Source organism: Rhinatrema bivittatum, chromosome 1 (genome assembly GCF_901001135.1).
Source record: "Rhinatrema bivittatum chromosome 1, aRhiBiv1.1, whole genome shotgun sequence".
Classification (NCBI taxonomy): domain Eukaryota; kingdom Metazoa; phylum Chordata; class Amphibia; order Gymnophiona; family Rhinatrematidae; genus Rhinatrema; species Rhinatrema bivittatum.
The window spans coordinates 484,978,857-484,998,009 of record NC_042615.1 but is presented as its reverse complement, the minus strand read 5'-3'; the positions used below and the strand labels follow the sequence as shown (position 1 = coordinate 484,998,009).

At 48.1% G+C, this 19,153-nt stretch overlaps 1 protein-coding gene across 3 annotated transcripts in view; it reads left to right on the top strand.

The window, feature by feature from the left end:
* The first annotated feature begins 6,523 nt into the window (after positions 1-6,523).
* Positions 6,524-19,153, top strand: part of GNL3L (G protein nucleolar 3 like) — a 40,295-nt gene continuing 27,665 nt past the window's right edge. For 2 of the 3 annotated variants that reach the window (XM_029607706.1, XM_029607689.1), the window contains exons 1-2: positions 6,524-6,653; positions 6,734-6,798. In XM_029607706.1, coding sequence (XP_029463566.1) covers positions 6,641-6,653; positions 6,734-6,798 — 78 coding nt within the window. In that variant the 5' untranslated portion in view covers positions 6,524-6,640. The other variant, XM_029607696.1, reaches the window with a different exon arrangement.

Here is a 19,153-nt window from a genome sequence, read left to right as displayed (position 1 = left end):
GTAATCCTCTGCCCTTGGGTGTTTAGGGAGAGGGGCGATGGCTTCTTTTGTTCTTGTCCTCCGGTAGTTGAGGTACTGGGGATTCACCCCATTTGTCAGCTAACTTCTCCAGTTCGCTTCCGAACAGGAGGGCTCCTTTAAAGGGCATTCTTGTGAGCTTCGTCTTGGAAGTCACGTCGGCTGACCAGCTTTGAAGCCAGAGTTGCCTTCTGGCTGCCACTATGGATGAGATGCCCCTGGCCGAGGTGTGCACCAGGTCGGAAGTTGCATCCGTGAGGAAGGATATCGCCAGTTCTTTTTTTTTTTAATTCTTTATTTTAATTTTCTTGAATTATAACAGGCAAAACAAATAATATGCAATCTTACAAATAAACTATCAAGGTGAAGCAATATACCATTAATATCTCTTTCATGTGGGAACAAGAAGGAGACAAAAAGAGTTTCTCGTGCTGTTATTACTGTATCAAGAGTAGATTCTAAAATATCTGATAAATCAATTGATTGCTCTTGCTGCACTTCTCTTGTAGCAGATTTTTTAGCAATATAATAAATTTTTGCAATAGCAGGCATAGCCTGTTCAGGTAGCTTTAATATATGTAGTAAATATTCTTTGAACATATCCTTCGGGGAAATCATTCTTATGAAAGGAAAATTTAGTACTCTTATATTAGAGTACCTAAGATTATTTTCCATATATTCTAGTTTCCTCATACTTAATGTTTCACCTTTAACCAGATTGTTTTGAATATTTTCTATTTTACCCAAACGGTGTTCTTGAATCTCTAAATTAGCCTGATTAGTTAAAACTTTTTTCTCTATTTCTAATATCTTCTTTTGACCTTCAACATGTGTTTTAGTTAAATTTATTATTGCTTTCTCAAGAGACTTAATTGCAGTCCAGATCACATCCATTGTTATCACAGATGATGTTGGATCTACAATTATTCTTTCTTCAGACTGTCCCAGTTCACAAACCCCTGCTTCAATGTTTCCCGTCTCAAGTCCTACTTCACTTGGTATAGCAGAAAATGTTATATCTTCAATTTTATCCTGTAGGACTGTTGGTGGAGATGGGATATTGGGAGCTCCGGGGCTTAAAGAGATGGCTTCAGCCAAAGAGGCAGATTCTCGCTCTGAATCTGCCTCTAATGCGGCCCTGTCCTCCGGATTGGTAGCTGTTGTCGTCACAAAGAAGGATGGGATGTGGGATTGAGTTTGACCCGGTACTGGAGATGAGGATATAACCTCCCTTACTCGGGCCTTCCGTTTAGTGTGAGGCATTATGTATCAGGAATATCAGTCTTTGTGAGTATCTCTAATTTAGTCTTCAACGGTAACAATAAATGAGGCAGAGAGAGAGAAATAACACTACTACTCACCAAGGGCTACGTGTAGAGCATATTTCAGAAGAAAATTCTTAGGCATAGGCTCAGTCCTCAACAAAGCCGCGTGCCCCTTTGGCACGCGCGGCTTTGGCAGCGCGCCGGCGTCATCTGCGCGCCGCAGGGGGGGGCGATTTTGTCCATACCGGTCCCGCCCCCGATGACGTCAGTGGCGCGACAGGCAGGAAGGAACAGCAATGCGGAAACGTTCAACAACGAGCCCCAGAAGGTAATACTTTGGAGGTAATTCAGGCAAGGGGAACTCGAGCCCTTTCTCCTCACCTCGCAGTTCCAGCTCTCTTTCTGTCTCTTATCACCAGTTCTAATGTTTTGACGGACGTGGTAGTGTCCCTGGCAAGTGCCAAGCAGGCACGTGTCACCACGGCGCAGCAGGCAGCGATCTGCAGGGACATAGCTGCTACATCAAACGTCTGTTTAAGGATGGATTCCTGACTTCTGTCCTGGGCATCCTTGAGTACAGCTCCTCCTTCAACTGGAATGGTAGTGTGCTTTGTGACAACGCAGACCATGGCGTCCACTTTAGGGAATACCAGTTCTTTGGCTGAGGGTTCCAGCGGGTATAGGGCTTCTAGAGCCCGTTCTCCTTTGAAACTGGTCTCCGGTGCATTCCATTCCAGGTCGATCAGTTGTTGTACGGCCTGTAGCAATGGGAAATGGTGTGAGGCCTGACGGAGCCCGACCAGAAGGGGGTTTGTCTTTGGTTCCGCTATGGCGCTTGTGCCTGGGATGGCCAGTGCCTTCATGCTGAGACCCGAGATCTGATAACTCGTCTTTGGAGAAGAAACGCATCATGGTTCGGTATGGTTCCGTTCCTGAAGGGACTTCCCCTTCCTCCAGGGAGTCTTGATCTTCCTCAGAGGGATCCGTATCCCCTAGGGGGAGGCTTATCTCCGGAGGAGACGCGTCTTGGGGAGGCCGAGAGGGGCCTGGAAGGTTTTGGTCTTCTGGTGGAGACTGTGGCTGTGTCACCGGTGGCACTGATTGCGCCTGGATGAAGGTTTGAAGTCCTTTAAAGAATTCTGCCCAAGAAAAGGTTCCTGGGTCTATGTTGAACCCAGCAGCGTTTTCCGATGGACCCATCTGAGGAGGGACCGAGCCGGGGATAGAGAGGTCCAGGGTACTACCGCTGGTGGAGCCGGATTCCTCTACTGGCTGAGGATGGCCTTGTCCCGGTTCCCCGAGAGCTGCCTCGCACTGTAGGCACAGGGCAGTAGCCTCTTCGTGTTGCGCAGCTCTTAGGTGGCAGGCTGGACAGAGGGATTGTTCCTTGACTTTCTTGGCCGGTGGTGCCATGTTTTGTGCGCGTAGAGTTGGTTAAACCGGTCTGTGCGTTTATAAGCGCTCGCCAGGAGGCTTAGAAATCCGCTCCGGGTGCGTCTAAGATATGCGTGCAAGCTGCAACAATATGCGTGCAGGTTGCTATGTGTGCTTAAGGGGATGCGCGCGCCGCTGTGCGCACAGGCTTAATTTGTGCGCTCGGTGCCTCTAAGCGTGTTGCTATGCGCCCGGCACCCTCATGGGCGTCGATGTGCGCATGGCACAGATACGTGCGCCGCTGTGCGCAGAAGTAAGTTATGCGCCTGGCTTGTCCGCTGTACGCACGGCTCAGTTATGCGGACAATACGGTGATCAAGGGGGAGAGATGGTGACAACAACCACGCGGGCAAGATGGCACCCCCTCCCCCCCAGAGGGTCTCCATGTGGGAGGACCCTCATACTGGATCAGGGTCTAGCCCGGACGGGGCTGATCAACCTGATAGGACAGATGCCGGCCGGCGATATGAGCGGCTATCCGAGCCTCGGAGACTGGAGACTTTAGGAGAAGATTTCTACCTTACCTTGTTTCGGCGCTTCCCGGTCTCGTGCTGGGCGGTCTCCGGCTGCAGGGGGAGAGGGAAAAGTACCTTCACCACCGCGCTCGGTAGTGCACCCGCTGCCTCTCAGCCACTCCCGTACCTGGGGGGCTAAGTCCACGTTGGGAACCGGCTGCTGGACCAAGGCCTACCTCTGAGGGATCTCGGAAATCACCTCAGGAATTCTCTGGTGGAGGGACCCTTAGGTATCACCGGCAGGAGAGTGGGGCTCGTCTGTAGAGGTAAGATTATTTCTTCTTTATTTTGGAATTTTCTTTCTTCTTTTGGTTTGGATTCTTTAATGCTGTGCAAGTATGTGTAGAGTCCCGAACTGCTATGGAGACAGAGAAATACTGAAGAGCAGAGCTTCCTGCCCGGGTATATGTAGTGCTGACGTCAGATTGAAATCTGACTCCGTCTCCAACTGCTATCAGGAGCACACTATACCCATTGGTCCTGAGTCCATCTGCTACACGCTAGGAAATCTGGCATATTTTTATGATCACAGCATGGCAGTCACATATACCTCCTCCTTGGATAGGCCCCAAATCCATATATTATTTCTCCAGGACCTATTTTCATTGTTCTCTAATTTATCTCAGCTTCCTCCAGCCCCTGGGTGGCCGATTTAACAGTATCCAGCCACTCTGTGTGGTCATCTAGTCTATGCTCTGCTTCCTCAATCCAAACACGTCAGCAGCAGCATTTTCTAAGCCTGTAATCAGCTCAAGAATCTCCTCTTTCACTGTCGTGAAATCAGCTCTCAGCTCTTTAAACCAGGTCTTTAATTCAGACCGAGTCACCTCCAATGAATCATGGCTGAAATCTCATCCTACATCCAGCTTCCCATCAGACTCGGAGGAGGCTCAATCTGCCTCCTGTGTGGCATGCTGGCTTTCCCACACTCATGACTCGCCTCTCCTATCACGAAGAAACTTTGTGTCGTGCTGACATTGTCTCGCTGCCGAGCACTCAAAATATATAACTTCTGAGTGTCTTCTTCCCCCAGTTGCTGACTAAAAGACTGAAGCGCAGGTTGAAGCTATGAGCTTACCCAGCCATCTTGGAAGGTGAAATCACTTCCTCCCTTTTTAAGCTTTCTTAAATCACTTCTCATTCTTTCTGCTCTTTCAGGTGTGTTCACTCTGTTGCTGGTCTTAGTGTCTTCCGCCAAAAGATACATTTTCCCTTCTAACTCCTCTGCAATATCACTCTTTAAAGAACTGAACAGAATTGGTCCCAGAACTGATACTCAAGGCATTCCACTTATCACGTACCATTTCACGCTGTCTCCTGTCAGTCAACCAATTTGTAATTCATTCCACTATCTTGGCACCCATTTCCAGGCTTATTTTATTCATGAGCCTCTTATGTGGGACCATATCAAAAGCTTTGCTGAAATCCAAGAAAACCACATTGAATATTCTTCCAATTCTATAGTCACCCAATAAAAAAAAAACCCAAAACAACATTTGTTTGACATGACCTTTCTTTCACTCGGCAGAGTCTCCATTAATTCCCCCACCACCGAGGTACAGCTAACTGGGCTGTAGTTTTCTGCCTCTTCTCTTCCACCTTTGTGAAGTGGAACCACAGCTGCCCTTCTCCAAACTTGCAGTATCACTCCCATCGCCAAGATCTACTGCACAGGTCCTTCAGTGGACCGATCAACACCTCTCTGAACTCCCTTAAAAACCTAGGATTTATCTCGTCTGACCCCATGTTCTTGTCCACTTTCAGTTTTGCTAGTTCAATCCAAACACTCTCTTCTGTAAATGGGCTTGTAACTACCCCAGTCCCATCCATACTCTTTTCAGCCAGCATAGTCCTCCTCCAGGGTCTTTAGTGAACACCAAAAATGGAGTATAGCTTAGTAGGTTGAGTGAGGTTTAGCTTAGTGGTTAGAGCAATGGACTAAAAACCAAAGAAGCCGGAGTTTAAATCCTGCTGCACTCCTTGTGACCGTGTACAATTCAGTTCACCTTCTATTACATCAAGTACAAATTTGAGATTGTAAGCCTTTTGGGGATAGGAAAATATCTACTGTACCTGAATGTAATCTGTTTTGAACTGTCTGAAAATAGCAGAATATAAATCAAATATTTCTCCATGCATTGTTCCTTGTTGCCCTTCAGTTTTACATTACATCTGGCCTGCCTCCTTTCTCTAATATCTCTGAAAAATGTTGTCATTCACGTTACCTCTTTGGCAATCCTTTCTTCCGCTTTACTTTTTGCTATCTTGACTTCTTTCCTAATCTCCTTCAACTTCACCAGATATTCTTCCCTGTGCTCCTATTTTTGTAAGCCTTTGGAGTTTTTGAATGCTCAACTGTTTTTATTTTTTGGCTACTTCCTTGGAGAACGATATTGATTTTCTTTTCATCTTACTTTTATTTTCCTTTCATAAAGATGTCTTTATTAAAGCTCCTTTCAGTTTGTCCCCCTGTCCCAGAAGGTATTTCTCCATGTTGACTAGGCTTAGATAAAAAAATAAACACTTTTCTAGAGACACTCTGATGCAATAAATAAACAGAGGCCAACAAAGTCCTCAGTCAGTACAAACAACTGGGGTTTGCTTCACCACAAATAGAGATCCAGAGGAAATGGGCTGCAAAAAGCCTTGCCGATTCTCACAAGACTCAGCGTAAACAAGGGCATAGATTTTCACACATGCCTACTAGAGCTTGCTCAGGACAGAAGTTTTTGCCCAACTCCCATGGATCTCCAATCCTGTCCCAGACCCACCTCCACCACAATCCTGCAAATGTACTAGGAGTTACAGAATGGTTGGCAGTTCTAGGCTGAGCAGGGTATATTTTGATGTTCTTTAAAATTAAGAAGTGCAGTCCCGTGTTAGTCTACTTAAATATGCAGAAGTAAAGCAAATTGTAGGCTAGACTGTGGCTTCCATATGCCATTACAGTCTTCCTTTTACTGGGCTATAAAGGTATATGCAGAAATCCTCAGCTAGTCACAGATGTATTGAAAATTAATCCAATAAAAACATCTCACCTACAACTTATTGACCTTTAAATCCTTAAATTGTGTAGGAAGCCTCAGCCCTTCCCATATAAACTAACTTTATCCATGATTCTATCGTTATCACGCTGGCATATTATTAGCCGGACACCCTTGCACTACTTTATTTTTACTACAAACTCTTGCATTCTGGGATTCGTAGTACTGCCGTCGCTTTGCGAATGACGCCAGCCTATCAGCATTGCAAACGTTAATAGAGAAGCGAGACAGAGTGTGCCAGGGCTTAGCCGCCCTCCTCAGCCCCCACCCCCACCACGCATGACCGCATCACGTGTCTGGGGATTTTTCGACTTCCTCCTCCTTCCCCGTCTCTGGGAGTTTTACGTCAGACACACGCGGTAGTATGGCTCGAAATAGTAAGTGCCTGTTCAGCTCCGTTTTTCTTTCTCCCTATGCTTCGTAGATCTATGACACGTTCCCTCTGCTCTCTCCACAGGGAAGCAGCGACAGAGGCGAAAGCAGCCGCCAGCGACAACGGCGAGACAACGCATGCGCAGCCAGGTGAGAGCTAAAGACCGCCAAGCTCCAAATGCACATGCGCCGCCGGCGACGCAGTAGTAGGATTACCCCGTCTACTTCCGTGTGTGGGCGGAGTCAGTGGACCGGGCTCACGTGGTTATTCTTAGCCTAGTTACTGCATGGTGAGTTCTTTGTTCTGCTCGACCGATGGTGGCTAGCTCTGGTCCGGGTGAGCTACAAACAGGTCTGTTTTTTCAGGATATCCGCAATGAATGCATGAGAGAGATTTTCGTGTTCTGTCATCAATATATGGAAATCTATCTCATGTATATACATTGTGGAGATCCTGAAAGCCTGGCCTGTTTGTGGCCCTCAAGGACCCAAGTTGGCCATTCCTGTGCTAGAATATACGTGAACGGTGGCGGTTTTAGAAATTTTTATAGAGGGGACACAATGAATTTTAGTGTTTGCAAGAGTCAAATGGCTTTTTCTCTACACAAAGTGGCCTATCCAAACTGGAGAGGCAATCTCCTTGTCTGGGGGAGCTGTCGTTGCCCAGCCCGTCCATTGGAGCCCCTCCCAGTATATGAACTATATTTGTGTAGAATGGAGGTAGTGCAAGCAAATATAGTTCCTATATATTGTGGTTATCCTGAAAACCAGATCAGATTGAGAACTATTTTAGGGATAAAAGTAATACTGGTTATATAGTGCTGCTTCCATTCTTAAGGGCATCTTTGTACCAGCGTGGTAACTTGTTATAGGGCCTAATAATAAGAAGCATTCAGCAATACAGTTACATTAGCACCCGATAGTACAAACTTTACTCCCAATTTAGCACAAAGTTTTGCACACAAAAAATGTGTGTACATATCATGTGTAAATTAGCACACCATATAAATTTCCTAGCGCGTAGCCAGATGGACTCCGGACCAATGGGTTATGTGCTCTTCTGCTAGCAGATGGGAGACGGAGTCAGATTTCAAAGCTGACGTCACTCTAGATATACCCCAGCAGTAACCTCAGCTCTTTAGTATCTCTCCATCTCCTAGCAGATGCGGAAACTAACCCACACACTAGAATAGTGTTAACAAATACAGCAAAGATGGAAGAAAAAGAAAATTTACCTTAAAGAAGATCGAGCCCTGCTCTCCTGCAGTGAAACCTAAGGGTCCCTCCTCCAGTTGAGAATTCCTGAGCTGATTTCCGATATCCCTCAGAGGTGTGCCATGTCCGGTAGTCGGCTCCCGGCGTGGACTTAGCTCCTAGAGTGGCTGAAAGGCAGCGGGTGCACAACCGAGCGTGGCGCTGAAGGTAAAGCCCTCTCCTCCTGCAGCTGGAGACCGTCCCGGCACTTGATCGGTAAGCGCCGAGACCAGGTAAGCAGAAAATTTTAAATTCAGGTGTCCGAGGCTCGGATTGCCGTACCGATTCGATTTACTTCCCAGCGAGGTAAAAGGGAGCACCGATTGGGTTGAGCAGCCCTGATTGGGCTAGGCCCCAATCCGGTGCAGGCAGGGGTCCACGTGGAAAACATCGGGTGCGCCAACTTACGGGGGGGGGGGAGGGGGGGGCGTCGGCACCATCTTCCCTTCTCGACCAGCGGTATGAGCAGGGCAGGCTGGCAGCCGATGCGCCTAACTTGCACGCGTACAGACATGCGCACATAACTGCGCTCACAACCGAGCGCATACTGTGCGCACAACTACACGCACAGCCTTGTTTACAGCTACATATGCGCATTGAAGCTAGAGGCAATGGCACCGGCACCCAAGAAGGCACTCTCTTTGCACAGCCTGCCACATAAGAGCCACGCAGCCTGAACTGGAGTCCAGCCTATGTCAGCATTGCGAAGAAGCCTAGGGGAACCAAAGCCTGGTCCCTCACTGTCTGGGGATGGGTCCGGAACTACTACAGACGATAGCTCCCCGGACCTATGCATCTCGAGATGGCTTCTCCACAACAGGGCACCTCAGGGGCCCCTACTCCTACTCCCCCTGGGATTAACATGGACCCAAGGACCTTCTCCTGGTTAGAATTTTCCCAAGGGCTGCAAGCCTTCGTTCAGGCGCAATCAGCCCCGGCTGTGTCCCAGGTTCAACCCCTGCCAGAAGCACAAGATCCTCCCAGCCCTGCTCAGATGCCTTGACACATGCCTCGCCTAACCAAGAATTTCCCTGACAGGGACCCAGACACCTCAGATGATGATGGCTGCTCCCTGGAAGAAGGAGAAATCCGTCCAGGCCTGGAACCATACTGAACCATGCTTCGCTTCTTCCACAAGGATGAATTACCAGACCTTGTTTCCCAGACTCTGAAGACTCTGGGTATTCCAGGCATGGACCCTATGGCGGAACCAAAGAAGAACCCCATCCTGGTGTCCCTTTGTAAAGCCTCATGCTACTTCCCAATGATGGAAGCCATCCAAGAACTGATTGACCTGGAGTGGGATGCCCCGGAGGCCAGCTTCAAAGGGGGTTGGGCCTTGGAAGCCCTTTACCCTCTGGAACCAGCAACCAAGGAACACCTGCGTTTCCTGAAAATGGAAGCCATGGTCTGTGCCGTCTCAAAATGAACAACCATTTTCGTTGAGAGAGGGGCTGCATTGAAGGATACCCAGGATAGACGATTGGAATCCATTCTTAAGCAGGCCTTCAACGCAACAGCAATGACACTGCAGATTGCTTCCTACTGTGCACTGGTGGCACGTTCCTGCTTGCTCCTCTCTCGAGAGGCAAATAACTCCAGAATGAATACCGTTGAGACGATGGAACTTGTAGCAACCTTCCTGACGGATGCACGCTCAGATCTGGTGCGTACCTCAGCCAGAGGAGTAGCCTCGGTAGTGGCAGACAGAAGCCAACTATGGCTGCGGAATTGGTCTGCTGACGTGACCTCTAAAATGAATCTCACAAGAATGCCCTTTGAAGGATCTCTCTTGTTCGGAAGCGAATTGGAGAAGTTAGCCAGCAAATGGGGTGAATCCCCAGTGCCTCGGCTACCGGAAGACAGGAGTAAAAGATCTCAGCGCCCCTCCCCCAGAAGAACCAAGGGCAGAGGCTCGCAATGCTTTAGACCCTACAAGAACTCGCAGTTCCAGACACCTCGTCCCTCCGGAAGGTCCCAGCCCTTTCGGAACTGGCAGACCAAGAGAGGAACAGGCCCGGGTGCAGACTCCAGCTGTGCTCCCCAATGAGAATGGGACGACCCATCCATAGGAAGAGGAGATAGGGGGTCGACTTGCCCTCTTCTACCAAAGATGGGTCGAGATCATGTCGGATAAATGGGTACTAAACATCATTCGAGAAGGTTACTCTCTGGAGTTCCGCAGCATCCCTCCAGACAAATTTATGATGTCACCCTGCCACTCCCACCCCAAGAGACTGGCTATGGAAGCCACTTTGACAAGGCTACTCAGTCTGAAGGCAATGACTCCGCTTTCTACGCCCCAACAAAATACGGGGCGCTATTCCATCTATTTTATCGTACCCAAGAAGGAAGGATCATTCCAACCCATCTTGGATCTCTTGAACGTCAAACGTCATCTGCGGATAATACACTTCCGCATGGAGACTCTTCGCTCCGTAATAATGGTAATACAACCAGGAGAGTTTCTAACCTCCCTGGACCTATCCGAAGCCTACCTTTACATTCCAGCCCATCAAGATCACCAGCGTTTTCTACGCTTTGCGGTACTGGGATACCATTACCAGTTCCGAGCACTACCCTTCGGCCTAGCAACCTCCCCCAGAACATTCTCCAAAATTATGGTGGTTGTGGCGGCAACACTGAGGAAGGAAGGGATCCTGTTACACTCTTACCTGGACGACTGGCTGATCAGGGCAAAGTTTTCGGAAGAGAGCCGCAGGTGACCAGCAAAGTCAAAAACCTACTGCAGGAACTCGGCTGGGTTGTGAACACGGGCAAGAGCAGTCTGCAGCCCTCTCAATCTGGGGGCCCATTTCGACACCAAACAGAACAAAGTCTTCCTTCCTCCCCTGAGGAGAAGGAAACTGATGGAACAATTGATGACCAATGCACGCCCCAAGATATGGGACTATCTTCAAGTTCTCAGCCTCATGACATCAACCCTGGAGGTCATACCGTGGGCAAGGGCCCACATGCGACCGTTCCAGCGCTCCTTACTGTCACGATGGAACCCAATGTCCCAGGACTACTCAATTCACCTCCAACTACCAGCAGAGGTACGTTCTCAGCTTCATTGGTGGCTACAGGAAGACCACCTAAGCAGAGGAATAAGCCTATCCCCACCGAACTGGATCTTGCTCACCACGGATGTGAGCCTGCGAGGGTGGGGAGCCCACTGTCAGGAACTGATGGCCCAGGGACAATAGAACAAGGAAGAGGCGGAATGGAACATAAACCGCCTGGAAGCTCGAGCAATCAGACTAGCGTGCCTGTGATTCAACCACAGACTCCGAGGCAAAGCGATTCAAGTAATGTCGGACAATGCCACAACGGTTGCTTACATCAACCGCCAGGGAGGAACCAGGAGCCAGCAGGTGTCTCTGGAGATAGATCCTCTCATGGCATGGGCGGAGATAAGCCTACAAGGGATCTCGGCCTCCCACATTGCAGGAAAAGACAACGTCTCAGCAGACTTCCTCAACAGAGAGAGCCTGGACCCAGGAGAATGGACGCTGTCAACCACAGCCTTCCAACTGATAGTAAACCGCTGGGGCCTCCCAGTCATGGATCTACTGGCCACCTATCTCAGTGCCCAAGTCCCCAGGCTCTTCAGCTGCAGATGAGAGCCACACTCCCTAGGGATCGATGCTCTCGTCCAGACTTGGCCAGAGGAAGACTTACTGTACGCCTTCCCCCCCGGGGCCACTACTGGGCAAGGTCATCCGCAAAATAGAACATCACAGGGGACTAGTTCTACTAGTGGCCCCGGATTGGCTAAGATGCCCAGGGTACGCAGACATGCAAAGACTCCTTGCGGGGAACCCTCTGTGCCTACCCCCACACAGGGACCTTCTCCGGCAGGGCCCGATTCGCCACGAAGATCTGTCTCGATTCTTTCTTATGGTCTGGCCCTTGAGAAGACTCGCCTGAAGAAGCGCGGTTATTCGAAGGCCATGATTAACACCCTGCTCCGCTCGCGCAAGTTCTCAACATCCCTGTCATACATACGGATCTGGAGAGTATTCAAAACCTGATGCGAGGACCGCGGGATACTCCCACGGACAGCCAAGATCCCCATGATTCTGGAGTTCCTACAGGACGGTATGAAGAAGGGGTTGTCACTCAACTCCCTCAAGGTCCAAGTAGCTGCACTGTCTTGCTTCAGACCCGAAGTGGACGGTATCCGGCTATCAACTTATCTGGATTTGTCCCGCTTCCTGAAAGGGGTTAAACAACTCCGGCCACTCCTAAAGTGGCCGGTGCCCCTATCGAACCCAATCTGGTATTAGATTTCCTATTAGGGGCTTCCTTCAGACCAACGCGCGGTCTGTCACTACGCCTCTTAACATTGAAGACTGTATTCCTGGTGGCAATATGTTCAGCTCATCGCATCTCTGAACTACAGGCACTATCCTGTCGGGAACCGTTCCTTAGGTTCACTCCTGGAACCATACAGCTGTGCAACATCCCCTCCTTCCTACCGAAAGTGGTTTCTGAGTTTCATTTGAACCAGACCATCTCCCTACCATCTCCGAATGAACATAAGGACGCTGAAGACTCATGCCTTCTTCGCCATCTAAATATTGGCAGACTCCTGGTGCAATACCTGGAAAGATCGGAACCGGTGCGCAAAATGGATCACTTGTTCGTCCTTCACAGCAGGAAGAGGCAAGGAGAAACGGCCTCGCGGGCGATCATAGCCCACTGGATCAAAGAAGTAATCAAGGCAGCCTACATAGAGGCAAGAAAGCCCTTACCACTACAGATTAAGGCTTATTCTACTAGGGCCCAGGCAGTTTCTTGGGCAGAAACCAAACTGCTGTCACCCGCCGAGATCTGTAGGGCGGCGACGTGGTCCTCCCTACACACCTTCTCCAGGTTCTCCTGCCTGGTTGTTCAGGCTCGAGAAGATGCAGCCTTTGCAAGGGTAGTACTAAGCGGACCATGGGCAGCCTTCCGCCCTGTCTGGTAGTAGTTTTTGCACATCCCATTGGTCCTGAGTCCATCTGGCTACACGCTAGGAAATGGAGAAATTACTTACCTGATAATTTCGTTTTCCTTAGTGTAGACAGATGGACTCAGCATCCCGCTCATGGCTGCCCCAGAGAAGGAGGACCTCAGAAAGCGAACCTTGAGACTAAGCAATATGGGTAAGCTGTTGCCTATCCTTAGTTCAAGATACCCACAGTTTGTCCAGTGTTGGTGTTAATTGGTTGAGTGCACTGGCGGTCCCCAGTTTTGAAATCAAGTTTTAATCAAGTTATTTAAGCAAAGATATATCCACAACGGCTTTTCGAAGAGAATACTGAAGAGCTGATGTTACTGCAGGAGTATATCTAGAGTGACATCAGCTTTGAAATTTGACTCTGTCTCCCATCTGCTAGCAGAAGAGCACATAACCCACTGGTCCTGAGTCCATCTGACTACACTAAGGAAAACAAAATTATCAGGTAAGTAATTTCTCCATTTTATTCTATGAATAGAAATGCAGTATGTGTATCTTTAGTAAGGGTTATTTTTCTCTGTGTGCATCCCTTTGCACTTTTTCACATTAAATATCATCTGCCATTCAGATGCCCATTTCCCCAGTCTGTCAGGATCCTTCAGGTAGTAAAATTAGGATTGGATCTTCTTCGTGGGAACTAATGGAGTCAGCTGGAAATCCTAGCAAAGATTCTGGGTTGTTTTTTTTAATGTCCTGCTAGCCTCCCAATATAACGCAATATATACCTTGGTGTTATTTTAGCAATGTGACTTTACCAAAGTCTGCCTTCTCCATTAAATGTAAAAAGTAAGGGGCGGATTTTAAGAGCCCTGCTCGCCTAAATCTGCCCAAATCCGGGCGGATTTAGGCGAGCAGGGCCCTGCGCGCCGGTGAGCCTATTTTACATAGGCCTACCGGCGCGCGCAGAGCCCCGGGACTCGCGTAAGTCCCGGGGTTTTCTGAGGGGGGCGTGTCGGGGGCGGGCCCGAACCGCGTGGCGTTTTCGGGGCGTGTCGGGAGCGTTCTGGGGGCGTGGCTACGGCCCAGGGCGGTCCGGGGGCGTGGCCGCACCCTCCAGACCCGCCCCCAGTTCGCGTGCCGGCTCGCTAGTGGCCCGCTGGCACGCGGGGATTTACGTCTCCCTCCGGGAGGCGTAAATCCCCCGACAAAGGTAAGGGGGGGGTTTAGACAGGGCCGGGCGGGTGGGTTAGGTAGGGGAAGGGAGGGGAAGGTGAGGGGAGGGCAAAAGAAAGTTCCCTCCGAGGCCGCTCCAATTTCGGAGCGGCCTCGGAGGGAACGGGGGTAGGCTGCGCGGCTCGGCGCGCGCCGGCTATACGGAATTGATAGCCTTGCACGCGCCGATCCAGGATTTTAGCGGATACGCGCGGCTACGCGCGTATCTACTAAAATTCCGCGTACTTTTGCTTGCGCCTGATGCGCCAGCAAAAGTACGCCAAATCGCGCGGTTTGAAAATCTACCCCTAAGTGATAGGAGTGCTAGTGAGCAATGTTGTTAATTTATTGCTAGAGTTGGTGATTTTTTAAAGATGTTGGAGATTTTATAAATGTGAATATGACAGGGAGCTAATTTAGCAATTTTCTTTTTAAAATTTAGAGATAAATCTGGTGGTGTCCTCACATTTATAAAACCATTGGGCTCCTGAATCTCTACTGAGCATTAGGGCCATTTTAAGCCTCTATGAGGCCATGGGCAAACCACACCAGGATGGGCCCCTCTCCATTCCTCATCATATCAAATTTTTGTGCAGTGTATGAACCGTGGATTTAACCGATCCTTGTTAAGACCTAAATAACATAATATGGCATGTTACCTCTTTTATTTTACCTTTTCTTCTTTTTTACCATTTTATTCCTTCTTTAATTTTTTTTTTTTTTATGAAGATCAAGTTGGGTCCTTCTAAGGCTTTGGGCCCTGGGCAAGTGCCCTATTTGTCCTATGGATAAAACGGTTCTGCCAAGCATGCCTGCTGGAGGCCCCATTGTGTTAGAAGTGCAGTCCCTTGGAATCTGTAGCTTCCATGATTGATGTTAGTTTCCATCAGTCTCATGTAGGAAGGGGTCAGCGGAAAAGCAAATTGGAAATGATGAGCTAGGAAGGGCGGATATTTTTATCTACTTTTTGCTTAAAGATTTATATCCAGCACACTGCAAAGTTCGCAGCACAGATCAATAAAAACAAACATTTGACATAAAAAGAATAGCAACACAAAAATATAAGTTGACCTAGAAAATTGCCTGAAGATTATGACAAGGAAGAAGTAATGGAAACATATGGGAAATAAAATAACATAAAAGACAAAATGGCCAATAAAAAGAGACTTTAGGGCCACATCAAATAAGTTAGACAAGGAGACAGCTTCATCAGATATTTATGTGACTGTCAGCTTATGAAATTCCAGCTATTAGCCATTAGCTTTGAATGCATGTCCACAGAGCCAGGACTTCAGGGCCTTTTTAAATGTATTGGTACCGGACATAGTGTACAGATGTTCAGGCAGCATATTCCACAGTAAAGGGCCTGCAACTGAGAAGGATCAGTCATGTGTTTCCACTAGATGAGCCAAATGCAGAGGAGGAACCTTTAGGAGACCCTTGTGCGCAGATCTTAAAGTGTGTGTCAGGTTATGAATACATAGGTTTGCATTCATCCAAGTCAAAGAGGTGGTATTTAGTAATTTGTGAATTAACATAACAATTTTAAATGTTATCCTCCATTGGACAGGGAACCAGTGGAGGGAATAGAGCACTGGGGTAATATGATCTCTCATAGGAGAACCAGTCAAAATGCAGGCAGCTGAATTTTGCAAAATTTGCAACACTCTAAGGGTACTTAATGGGGAGACCAACAAGAAGAGAACTGAAATAATAAACTCCCGAATAAATCAAAGTCTGAAGTAAGAACTGGTGACGCTCAGGGACAGTAACAGTGCCTGGGTGCTCATTGATACATGTGTATTGGTGCACGCCTAGGGACGCAGAGACTTTTTAACTTGTGCACACATACGCGTGCATGTTATAAAATAGCCTTGGCGCATGTACACGTGCGCCCAGTTTTAAGTTTGTGTGCATCCAGCCATTCATACCGGGTTTCAACCGCTTAGGTCGAGAATTTTATAATGAGTATGCGTCCATGCCATGACCAGTTTCATTAGTTCATCCACCAGTTCTCCCAGTGTAGAGTTAGTTCCTTCAACCCCCCTGGTTTAATAGCCTGCACTTCATCTGGTTACCCCAGACCACTTAAAACCCTCAGGGATGGCTAGTTTTCTTTTTTTTTTTTTTTAATTTATACCTTCTCCATAGCAGAAGTAAACTTACGCAGCACTAGAACTGGGTGCACATCCAGGCGCACAAGTATTTGCGTGCATATCTCTAGCCCTGGCCCATTCCCCACCCTGACCACGCCCACACCATGCCATGAATCTGAGTGAGATGTGTGCGCCATGGGAGATGACATGCATATCTGGGTGGCTTTTAAAATTCGGTGGGCACGTGAGTCCAACTTATGCGTACATCCTCTAATTGATTGCGTGCCAGGCTTTTAAAATTCACCTTTTAGCAAGCCACCAAGTGAGATGGTGCCTTAGCCAAGATCCTCTTTCACTCCATCTGGTATTTTTAAGCTAACAAAGCCCAAAAAAGATGGTCAAGGGCTGCAAAGAAAAGAGGAATTGCCTGAATTGGAGAGAAGCTGGGAACTGATGTGTTTATAGACAACTCAGGGGGTCATTTTGTAAAGCTTATCGCGTGCGACAAGCTGCTATCGCACGCGAAAAGTCCCTTTTCGCTTGTGATAGCTTGCTAGAGGCGGAGTCGGGGCGGCGAGGGGAGGAAACCGGGCGGCGAGGGGCGGACTTCGCGATGTCTTCGCTGGCAACGATAAGGTAAGCCACGTTATCATCGCCAGTAGCGTACCCAATAGCACCACCTTTCACGGTGGCGCTATTGGGTGCGAAAGCCGGCAGCGATAACACTGTGGTGGTGCGATGGCTGCCGGCTTTTGCAGGCCCGCTCCTCCCCACCCCCCGTTTTTCGCTGGATTCACCATTCTGCGATAGAATGGTGAATCCAGGCCTTAGGCAGTAGTATGCTTTCAAAATTCATCAGAGACGATCCAACAAGTGGCAAGCAACAGAAATCTCATCTGTTAGCTGTGTGCATTTGTGTGAGTGAGGGTGATTGCAGAGAGAGTCCGCTTATGACGGACTGGGGATAATATTGAAAAGTTGGGTCATATTGTTTGCACTGTTTACTTGACGGATTGTCATACTTGTTTCTTTTTCTACTGTTGAATCTGGTCTTGTGCTCAATGAATTAATAAAATCAGATTTAAAAGAAATCTCATCTGCAAGGTAGGATAAAGTTGGAGACCCCTTTAAGAGAGGCTGATCTGACTGATATTGTAAAAGATATAAATGATTTGGGAGATGGGATTGAACAATATGAAATCCATGTAGGGCAGTGGTTCTCAATGAGATGTATGTGAAAATCTGTCAGGGGCTAGTTCTTCCAGTACTGCCGCATGAGAGAGGGGAATAATGTTAACTTGGGCTGTCTGACATTCTTCTCCCAGCCCCCCAGCTCCCTCCATTTCTCCCCCAAGCTTCAAATCGGTGCCAGTTGGTTGGGAAGAGACAATAAAGCATCCCTAATGTGCCTTCCAGCTACCTCAGCACCACTGGCTCTGCAGCACTCACATCAGTTCATGGTAGACTCTCTTTATTCAGCAGCATCAGCATCTATTGTGCATGCTCGTTATTTAGCAATTAAATGCCAATTGAAAAAACAGGCCCAAATATCAACTGAAATGTAAATATAGCATTTTTAAGAAATTTGAAATTTTTGCTATCCTGGGGGTACACAAGACATCTGAGGCTCTTGAACAGGTTGCAGGAAGCATGAAAGGTTTGAGTACCATGGGGAATCAGCTAAACTAACATCCCGAGTAGAATCTCACTTAAGTATTGAGCAAAACTATGGAAACCTACTAAAAAAATAAAGATAATGTATTACTTTGATACAAGGAATGCTGGACAGCCTGGCTTCCTAAAAGGAAAATCCTGTCAGATAAACTTGCTTGTGTTCTTTAATGACATGACAAAAGAAGTGGATGAGATAGGTGCAGTAAGTGTCTGCATATAACACTATTCCACATGGAAGACTGGTATGCAGACTGGATAGTATGAGAGGTGAAAGTAAAAACAAGTGAATGCTCTTTTGTCATTGTTGGTATGGGAGTAGTTCACAGTTGTAAATTTGGTGAGAAACTGGTTGAGTAGTAGGATGCAGAGAGTGGTGGTCAATGGAATCCACACTGGAAGAGGTCAAGTGACAGGTAGGGTACCAGGGCTCAGTGTTAGAGAAGAATAATCCAAACTATAGATGCACACTGCTGGGTTCCATATTAGGTGTCACTGCTCAAGAAAAAGATATTAGAATCATTGCTTTGAAATCCTTGGCACAGTGCACAGTGGTAGTTAAAAAAGTATATAGAATGTTAGCTATTATTAGGAAAGGAATGGAAAATGAAACCAAAGATGATATATTGCATCTATATTGATCCATGGTGCAACCACATCTAGAGTACTGTATGCAGTTCCTGTAGTGCCATCTCAAAAAAGATATCGCACAACTGTTATGTTTGCAGATTGCAGCAGCTTGCCGCAAACAGCTACATTCACCCCCAGCACTGCCAGTTCTTGTGGCAGAGATGCCACCGCCGAGAGTAGCATACCTTCCTTAAAAGACCGCCATAACCCAGGCACTTCTACGTGCGCCTGGGAAAATCCCCAAGGTGCCCTTTGATGACTTCAGCGGATCTCCACTATATAAGTCTGCTGTGGACAGCACTCAGCAACAGGTTTTCCTGCTTCCGCAGTGGGTGGTGCTTGGTTTCTGATCCAGTCCTGCTCCAGCTTTCTAGCCTTGCCTTGTCTAGCTTTCCATCCTTGTCCATCCTCTCCTTGTCCAGCCTTGCCTCACCCTGCTTGTCTTGAACCTGCTCCTGCCCTGCCCCTGTTGCCTTGCCTTGTTCTCTGCCTTGTCCTTGTCTCTAGAGTCTTGTCCCTCCTTATCTTGTCTGTCTGGACCTGATCCTCCAGTTCTGACCTCGCCTATGATGTTGGCCATCCCCTTGCTTGCTGCCTGGACCTGACCTTAGCCCTGAATCTTGATTAAGTCCTGTCTGCTGCCAGCCCTGACTCTTGACCTGTCTCTGGATTTTGTCTTGACCCCTTGAACCAC